Source organism: Alosa alosa, chromosome 5, assembly GCF_017589495.1.
Source record: "Alosa alosa isolate M-15738 ecotype Scorff River chromosome 5, AALO_Geno_1.1, whole genome shotgun sequence".
NCBI classification, from domain to species: domain Eukaryota; kingdom Metazoa; phylum Chordata; class Actinopteri; order Clupeiformes; family Clupeidae; genus Alosa; species Alosa alosa.
Window position 1 is genome coordinate 14,437,491 of NC_063193.1, and position 10,520 is coordinate 14,448,010.

Sequence of the window (10,520 nt, forward strand, 5' to 3'; positions counted from 1 at the left end):
TGACAAGTTTCATAAATTCTGCAGGGCTTCAAAGTTTACGAAATTTGACATGCAGGGGTGAGTTTCCCAAAACTATAGTTGCTAACTAAGTTAGCAGCTTTGCTAAAAACTACAACTTTGTTAACTAAGTTAGCAACTTTGTTGGTTGCAATGCAATTTCACATCGCCAACCAACAGGTTAGCAGCTATGGTTTTGGGAAACGCACCCCTGAATCACTGCCAAAAACTTTGCTTGCACATGAAATTTCATGTAATTCTGTATCGAACATTTCAATACCTTTTTGGACCCCAATGATCAGTGAGGGAAACAAATAGTGACGCCTGTTTAAAATCATATCAGTTTTACTTTCATGATAAAACACCATAATCAACATAAAAAAAAAAAAAATACATTTGTAAACATTATATAGTCTATTTTGACACCATAATCTATAAGTAAGGTTGACAATGAAAGAACAGCTCTGACAAAAAAACAAATTCAGATTCAGTTTATTTGTTACTTGAATATAAATCTCTTGACAAAAAGAAATCAGAATTGAAAGCAACACAAATCAGTCATTTATACAAGAAAAGAAGAAAAAAAAAACATTCAGTCACTGTTATCTTACTGACATTTGGTTGAGTCTAGTTTCACCCACTCAATTATCCAAATTCACCACATAAAAATATCATTGTGTTTTTGTATTTTAAAAAGAGACTTACAAACAGTAGAACAGATAGAAATGCAACTTTTAAAAAGAAAAGCTCTCAGAGCTGGTGGCATTTGTTGTTGTTTACATTTCCTTCCCAAAAATGGCCACATTAACCAAACAATACGTAACCGATCACATTCACAGTGGGTGAAAACTAAGTCAAGGTGGGACTTCAAAACAAGGCTTCAAGATGTGCTTTTTCTGTTTACACAGTAAAGTATTTTATGAATCAAAAAAGGGGTTAAGGGCTTGGAGACCATCATGTTTGACATTCTGGTAACAACAACATTTTACAGTAACCCATTGCAGAAATATTGAATAGTAATGTGAACCGTCTTCTTACATGCCATGTGTGGGATTCGTTTTGGTTTTAGACATCAAAACACACTGAAGTGGAAGCTGGGATAGTAGAGGTTCGTGGTGATTTTACATAATTGGCACCAATCGTAGTTCAAATGTGGTCAGAAATGTTTGATGCATTAAAACAGTTTATGGAGACAATCTATTTAATGCTTTGATGAAACTACATGCCAGTAAAACTAATTTGAACTGGACTGAGGTGAACATTTGATTTAACTATAGAGCAATTCATCGTCATCCTGCACAGAGATGAAAAGTAACAATGATAAGTCCATGTATGAAAGACTCCATGTATGAAAGACTCCATGTATGAAAGACATAAGATAAAAACATTGGGAGTGCATTACAGTGAAAAATAATGAAAAGCCACTGAAACTGTAATTATAAGCACCCCTGACATATACATGTATACAAGTATGGTGCATTTTCTAATGATCTTGTAGTGCTCCAACACAAAAATAAGTAAGGCTTAGGGAATACTCTGTATATGTTTCTTACATACGGAGGTGAACAGCACACAGATAATATATATTTCCATGAGCCTATATACACACCAAAAATGTAGAGGGAGGTGAGTATTGAGATGCCAAAAATACAACATGGTAAAACATGTTTGACACTTATATTGCAACATGGAGGAGAATTGTGGTGATCACATATGTCTTTCCTCTGTTAAACTGATTTTAAATGTTGATTTTTGCTGGTAAATAACATTGTAAAACGTCTCAAACAAGATTATCCCTCTGGCTACAGCTCAAATACCTTACACACACACACACCAGACCACCTAGCCATATATAGTAATCTCTAGTAATATTTATGGCCAGGGTCAACAAAAACAAATCCATAAAGTATGCATGTTTTTTTCCTTCTGTACACTACTGAGTCAAATACACCCCCCACTCCCATACACACACACACAAACACACACGCTTCCCCCTGAAAAGCACGCTAGCCAGCAATCAGAGGTAGCTAATGTAAAAGTAATTGTAAATGCTTCTGGTGTGGTTCTCCAACCATCCAGTGATTGTACACAATAGAGGATAATCAACATGTTGCGGCAGATGAAGGTTGTATTCAGTGGCGCTTTGGCTCTATCAAGGACCTCAGCGTCAGAAAGATTCCACCCATTGTGGTAAATGGCATTTGGTAAAAACAAGTGTGGCAGTGTGGATGGCAGAGTTGTAGTTCACACCAGTGCCCACCAGGGGACGCCACCATCAAAAGCAAAAGCATATGGCCTTGAGGACAAAGTAGACAGGACCTGAGAGGATGATCTATAGCATGGCTAAACTGATCATAGTGGTGGTTTCTGTATTGTTGTTTGTATCCGACACAGGAAGTAACATGAAGAGTCTGACTGGACACAGAGGTCATCCATAAATGCCACCTTAAAACAAGTTGTGGTTAAAATAAGGCTTCCCAGGAACCAGCCTAGGCACCAAAACAATCAGCACAGACATTTGCCAGTTTCAGTGTGGACAATTCAGAGTGCCATCTCCAGTTGACATTGGCCAGGAGTAGGCTATGCAATTTGCTACATGAACCAGTGAAGCAAAAAGGCAGTAAAGAATGTTCCTGTACTCTGTAAGTTACAGCACTACTGTGCTATCCTGGCTAACACAAATAGGCAGGAATACAACATGGCAGCTAGATATTGGTATAGAAACGACAACAGCACAAATTGCCTAGAATATGCCCTCTGTGATAATAATGATTCAAACAGATCTCAAAAAATACATTGAATTGTAGTATCCAATCATACCACAGTGATAGGAAAACGGCTGCAGTTTCACAATCTTGCTGAAGTCACTGTTAATCTCAGACAACGGCACTTGTTTTGAGTATGGCGTCAAAGGTGAAAATTTTTTTTTTTTTTTTACCAACAGTATGTACATGCAATCATCTTAAAAATAACCGTTCAAATTGCCAACATAATGTGCTTTTCTACAATGACCAGGAGCAAAACTTTGCTATATTTAGTGGAGTGGTGAAAAAAACAAAACAATGCTGTATTCATGATTCATCTTAACCCATACACATTTCTATTACAATTCAAGATCTCCACCTCTATTACAAAATTAGAAGTGTTCAATAAATCATCTCTAATTCTACATTGATCACAAAACAAGAATATTCTCAAAAGGAAACTCAGTATTAATTTTGTTGTGTGCAAAAGTAATCAGCTTTGCCATTGTGAGAAAGGACTGCCAGCATCCTGAACCACAGGGACCTGTCAAACCCCAAACAAATCCACCTAGGGGTCTTAAAACCCTTAAGCCGGTACCGTCACACCGGTGTGACGGGAATGTTGGAAATTGAACGCTCTAAAGAATATCTGGGTTCATTGAATTCAACATGGAATTTTAGAACCCTACATTGTTGCGGAACAGAATGTTCTCTTAGAATGTTCAAAACTCCCCTGCTGAAGGGTTAAAAACGTGAAAGGGGCCAAGCCTCAAAGCTCTCTCTACCTCACATTTGAGGTAAACGTACAGCGATCATGTGCGAAATATCTAGCATTGTGAACATTTTTAGTAAATTTCTGGCAATCAAGTTTGTCTATGTAGAACATTCTTCTCAAGAGCACTTCCTAAAGGGCTTGAGATTGAGGGTCACCCGGACGGGTTAATACAACAAACATACACACGCACACACACAAAAACTAGCACAGGCATCAAACATTCCTCTATCCTTATGCAGCAATCATCTTTCCCTCAGTCTCCCCTCCCCCTCTCTCTCTCTCTCTCTCCTGGTCCACTTCATCTAAAAAGTACCGGTCACCTCCACAGGAGCGGCGTACGTTCCGCAGGACACGTGACCAGGGTTGACGGGGACCTACAGCATGGCGATGCTCTCTGGTGTGCAGTTCAGGTGGGTGGAGGTGCTGCTCCCCCCGGGGGACTTGAGGCCCTTGGCACTCCCGCTGCCGAGGCCCCCCAGCCGCTCGCTCCCGCCCAGGATCATGCTGGAGCTCTGGTGGCAGGCGCGCTGCAGGCCGGCCATCATGGTCTCGCTGGTAACAGTGCCGAACTCGTAGGTAAAGGTACCATAAAAGACTAGGATGACCACAGTGAAGACCCACTCGCAGATGGCTGCTGCATGCTGCAGGACAAAGCTCTCGTGGATGAAGAAAGCACCACCTACAAGAGCTGGTTAAGGGCAGAACGAACCAACCCATACCAGAGCATTGTGTACATTACAGATAAGCAGTGACCATTTGCATACTGTATATAACCGTACGATATTCATACAGTAGTGATTGTTTAAACCAGTTAGATCTGGGACATTTAGGGCTGGTGTCCTAAACATGGATTATGCCTTATCCTAGACTAAAGGAAAAGTTCAGTGAAAATCTCCATTTGAAAAAAAACTTTTAGTCTAGGACTAGGTATAATCCATGTACATGATACCAATAATGTTTGTGACACACACAAAAACAAAATCTCCAAAACAAATATAACACAGTTTCTATTTTTCTGTGTGTATGTTAAGTGTTGTTAAGTTGAATAAAAGTATGTAGGCTATTAAATGCAGCTTCTGGAGCTAAAATGCACATGCTGCAAAATGAGCTTCAGAAAACTCCATATTTCACCTTGCGCAGCAGAATTGAGGGGCCAGGCCATCTTTTATGCTTGTGCGGGAGCAGACAGTTGGTCTCAGGGGCTTTAGCTAACGCACATGTTTAATTCACCACTCAATTATCCACCTAGAGTCACAACAAGCCACAACTTAAGTCTACCAAGAGCTACCAATCCTTAACCATCGACCTAGTGCAAGAAAACGTGACAGAAGATGCGAGAGCAAGTGGCATGAAGCCTAACCTGTTTTTCACTGATTAATCAGAACTTCATAAAGTTAAGAGCAAAGAATGTCCCATTCCTTGTGATCATTAGATCACATTGTGGGTGACAGTGCACACAGAAGAAAAGACATAAAAAACAATACGAAACTGCAATGAGGAAGATGGATGCTACTAAATGATGGAGTTATTGTGATAATTGCCCAGAATTGCCCCGAACTGCTCAAGAAGAACCCATATCAAAACTGACCTCAGTTCGCCAACTGACTGCAGGGATCAGATTTCCTGTTCTATTTTAATCCATCTTTCAAAGTGAACGGGCATTATCTAATCTTGTTGGAGGGCACCTGGCTTATTACATTTTTGTGAATAAGCCAAGGTGTGTTCATAACACTATGCCTTACAGTGCATCAGCTATGCAAAACATGTCACCCGCAACAAAGTGCCCAAACATGTGCCACCTTTTACTTCCCTATCACAGTTAGTTCTGTGATTCTAATCATACTTTGTGGCTTTTGCTCAAAGTGGGGTGTGGTGGTTATACATGGATCCCTTTATAAGTAGTCCTGAGGAAAAGGCATATAATGACTAAAAGTCTTCAATAAGTAGTGAGTTGTGCTACATTTAAGATATCTGTACTAAGCATCATCTCATGGTCCTCTCGGACGGTACTAGTCCTTTGGTCGAGGTACCAAGCAAGAAAGGATACTGAGGACGAGTGAAACCAGAGCGCCCACAGTCAGGCCAACCCGAACGTGTGCCATCCAGTAGTCCAGGGCAGTAAGGGCCACCCGGTAGGTGAGCAGACACTGCAGGGACACGAACACCATTCCGGCTGGGAACGCCACACCAGCCCCCACATAGTGGAGAGTCTTAGCATGGTCCACCTGACATACACAAGACACAATTAGACAATAAGTACATGGGGGGGAAATGTTCTTGCCATACATTGTTACAGATATACAGAGATGTACAGAGATGACACCATCTCTCTCCTCTAAGTGATGAGAGGAGTCAACACAACCGGATACTAAAAGAGGTTTTAGCACTGGAGGGCAATCCACACTTTTCACAGGGTGCTGCATCACAAGAGTTATTGGTTCCACCTGCTTCTTCAACATCCTTACTGTAAAAAAAACGTAACAAACCCACCCAACTAACCAATACTGCCACCAAAATAATAGGTCTGCATACCCCAAACCTACAAGAACTAAACACTAAGGCCATTGCACGTATTGCTCATTCAATATCCCTGAACATTACCCACCCACTCTTCTCACCGCTACTTCTCACCCCTACCCTCTGGCAGGAGGTTTAGTAGCATAAGGTGCAATAAAGCCCGCTTCAGCAGAAGCCTAATCCCCTTAGAAATCCAAACACTTAACAACACAAAGCCCCACAGATAAATATATGCAGTGCAATAATGTATGTTTTTCCCATGAAACCCCCAATAATTTATGTAAAAGTCTGTGTCAAATGCCTGTGATGTATGTAAGGTGTATGTCTGTATGTCATTCCTATGTCTATGACCATGTATGTGCCATTCTGTGCCTGTGACCATGCAGAATGAAAAGCTGTATGGAAAATGTGAACAAGAATTTCCCTAAGGGGACAACTAATAAACTAACTAATAAACTAACTAAACAGCTCTTGGGAATGGGGAAAGTGCAAGCGATCAATACACACCGATCATTATGACAGAGGTTGTAAGACATGAAAAACATAACTCATGATAACTGACCATGAGGACATTCTAGAGTGGGACATCCCTGAGTTCAACACATATTTGTATGCTGTGATTAAAGTATTGTGATAATGAATTAATCAAACCATAAAAGCAAGACTGTCCAGTTGTAGTGACAAAAAAAGCATTTACATTTTCTGCTTAAGGGCTCAGTATAATATCTGACAGTAATAATAATAATAATAATAATAATAATAATAACTGACAGACCTGGAAATTCCCCACCATGACTAAGCCAACAGCATTGCCGAACCCAGCCACCAGGCCACCAGTGTTGATCCAGCAGCCGTGGCCATGCTCAATCATCTGAGCATAGCGCAAAAGGCACACCATCACAACTACCAAGGGGTAGAGAAGAGAAGAACCCAAGGGGAATAAAATTATAAGTCAGAAATAGTTAAGCCATGGTTAATAGTTCGTTCATATTTAATGGATAGGGAACAAGGAACTAAGGTGAAAGATCATCTGAAGCAGATCATCTGAAGAAAGATCATTTGAAGCAACTGTGTGAGCTTTGACAAGTGTTTGAGTGTTTTGTTGAGCACAGAATTAGCAAATGTCTCAACTAGAAGTTTTGTACTATTACTCAACAGCATTCTATAATACATACAAAGAATGGCCTGTAAATCCACACCCATTGTCCTCGGTGATGTCAAAGGCTTGTTTCTGCGGGCTGACGAAAACTAAGCCTTACCCATGAACGCTCCCACGTTACCAATCAGGCTGAATAGACAGCTTTCAGGAGGGAAGGATCCACATTTACTAGAAAAACAGAAACAAGACAAGAACCAGGGTAATCAGATCTCAGAGATAACTTAAGGAAAAATCTTATCTCTACGATACAATTTTATTTATTCCACCACAAGATAAAGACTGGGCATGGACAAGGTTTTAAAGGGTTTTTTACCTTGATTTTTAAGAGAGATTTAATGAAATTATAAAGTTTCAGTAGTATCAATGATGAGACATTTAATGCAAGTCTTCACCAGCGTATTTTACTAAATACTTTCAGATCTTGGATCTTCCACAATGAAGACATAATACAAATCTGTAAGGTTGCATAACGAGTCAGTGAAAAAACAACTCTGCTCAGCTCTGAACAATAGAGGCATGATTAGAGATAGGTGTCCACAACATATCCTTTACCTTATGAGGGGGATATCCTGAATGGTGCAGCATGTCTTTGGAAAGCCTGGTTTAGAGGGTTCCTCTGTGCATGTGACGTTGTACGACCTTGAAAATACAATGGACAGTAGACTTTAGAGATAAGTCAATCATAAAAAGCAACATTTCACTCCTTTGTGCTGAGGTTGTGGAAAAGGACATTTACACTTACCAGTTTTCTACTGGACAAACATGGTGGTTCATGACAGCCATAGCATAGCTGTCCAGACAGGGAAAGAAAGAATAAGTAATTTATTCAAGTTTACTCAGCTTCAATATGCCTTTCCCACTTGCTACAACAGATCCAAATTTAGCTTTGAATGAAAATCACAAAGCAACTAATGACCTTGGCTGTAGTCAGCATCTATCTCTACAGGGTTATGCTGGGGGAGTATTGCATTACATGGAGCACTTTCACCTTTCATTATTTATTTATTATTATTATTTTTCCAAAGTACTCACACTATCCATATTCCAGTGATGGAGAAGGCAGACAAGCTGACAGGCAGAACAATCCAGGCAGTCATCAGGCTGGCAGTGGCGCTGCTTCATCCACAGCATGAGGGAAGGGGGAACTGGAGAGTGGCAGAAGGGCAGAACCGAGGGGAGGGGGCAAGGCAGGGAGGCTAGAAGTTGGGGAGAAACAAGGACACATGGGAGACAAGGGGAAGGTTGTCATGAGAGAGGATGGAGTGGGGAAGAATGCTACTTTTCCTTCATCTGCCACTCCATCGCCAGGCTCTTCTGAGTAGGATTGGATGACAGAGGAAATGATGTGAGAGTTACTGTGCCCATGCCGGCATAGGAGAGTGTGTGAATAAGCAAGTCATTGTTCTTCTAAGTAGGCTTGTGGTCGTGGCTCATTGAGTGAGTGTGGCAATCCACTCTCCAAATGAGATTTGTTTTGCTAGGTTAAGACGATATTTAGAAGATATATTAAGAAGATATTTTATTCCTCAAATGTAAAGACGATAACCGCACACTGGTATGATATTACAGATTGTTTATTTAGAGAAGCGGTGTTGTTCACGCTCAATAAACAATCAGTAATATTATACCAGTGTGCGCGGTGAAGATCTTTACTTTTGAAGTCTGATATTCCTGCGTATTACCAGGACCTGGGATCCAAAAAGAGCAAGTGCACAGGGATATTGTCTTATACATATTTAATTCCCTTGGGATGAATAATAGTACCTAATATTATCTATCTATCTATGTTTTAGGTTATAGACATTTTTGTGAGACATTCTTAGTCACTTGCAGACATATTCCAATCCATGGTTAGGAAGGGAAGTAGGCCTAATTCAAATTAAATCAAAATAGAAAGTAATACACAACATTTCCCAAACCCGGATTTCTTTTCATAACTAGGGCTAATCTGCATGCAAAGAAACATTCCCTCTTGTCAGCAAGAGGTTGAGTTTGGGTTTGCTTTTGAGATTCTTTTTCATCCTTCAGAAAGATTAAGATTGAGTAAAGTTTAATTTCAGAAAACAAAAATCATCTCATATCCTCAACAATTTTCAGAGTGAAATAGGATATCTAGTCTTGCAGACCTTGCAAGCAACTTTCTTCCTCCCTATCAGTTCAAACAGTCCATCATGGAAATGGATAGAGGAAGTGAGCGGACATTTTCTCCAGTGGAAAGAAAGCTGACTGAACTAAATTGTTTCTTGATACAATTACAGGAGACTGGAGAGAGAGAGAGAGAGAGAGAGAGAGAGAGAAGAGAGAGAGAGGAGACTTCCGGGCTCCATTAAAGCCACATCTAATTTCGTATCAGTGGGCAGTTTTGATCTAATGGTCCATCTGCAGTCATTGAACACGATCATCACGTCATTGATTTTAATAACACGTTCAAGAGAAAAGGGCATTAGGGCTCCTGTGTCGCTTGCACAATGAAGTCACCCCTTTATACACAAACTATGAGTCACGCCGGTGGAACCTAAAGCACTTCACAATTCTAGAAATTGAACAATTGACTGAATGATTTCCAATGTTTTGACGTATGCATGGATTTCTACAAGGCAAAAACATATGGTGAACTCAACAGCTGCAAAAAAGTTAGCATAGCATATCCTCTACCGCTAGCTACCTTGCTCGGGCTGTTACCGTGCATCGGTTTTAACACAATGCATGTTAACAGAGTATTGTCAGTAGCTACCAAACTACTAAGTGACACAGCGTCTGTTCTCTAAATACATTTACAGAGCATGGTGGCTGGAAACGAAAGCCGCACACTGTTATATCTATACAGCAAGGTAACTAGCAGGCTAATACCTGGCCCAAAGCATAACGTTAGGCTACACGCACAAAGCTCAACATACGTGTTTATGAGGCGTAAGAGGAAATGACCTACAGACTTCCAATTTGCCCTTAAATGACAGCAACACCGAGAAGACATACATACCGTTTCCTTGCAATGGCTTCCTCGAATCTGAGTGATCTTGATGTCGCTTTAAAATGTATTTGTGATTCCCTTGTTTCGGCAGGCCCGTTCCGTCAACACTGTAATTGTAGTTCCTCGCCTGATTTTCAGACATGCGGACACAACACTTGCAGTAAGAAAACACACCATTACCCACAATCCGTTGGGTAAGAAAAATAATTTTGCCGCTTACCAATGAAAACCCACATCATAGCCACGCCTCGGGGCCCATTGTAGCACAAAGTTAGTCTTCTTACAACAGTCTTACAACATTAGGCTATATATCCTGGACATTAGAATAGACGTGACTATAATTAAAGGCAAGATCTC

The 10,520-nt window shown here is 40.5% G+C and overlaps 1 protein-coding gene across 1 annotated transcript; it reads right to left on the reverse strand.

Moving 5' to 3' along the window:
• Positions 1–473: 473 nt before the first annotated feature.
• Positions 474–10,313, reverse strand: tmem150aa (transmembrane protein 150Aa). Its single transcript, XM_048243262.1, has 8 exons — positions 10,173–10,313; positions 8,225–8,388; positions 7,935–7,982; positions 7,745–7,831; positions 7,293–7,360; positions 6,809–6,936; positions 5,564–5,741; positions 474–4,195 (listed from the first exon to the last, which is right to left on the reverse strand). Exons 2-8 carry the CDS (start codon positions 8,287–8,289, stop codon positions 3,891–3,893), a joined length of 879 nt encoding a protein of 292 aa, XP_048099219.1. The 5' UTR covers positions 8,290–8,388; positions 10,173–10,313; the 3' UTR covers positions 474–3,890.
• Between the last annotated feature and the right edge of the window lie 207 nt (positions 10,314–10,520).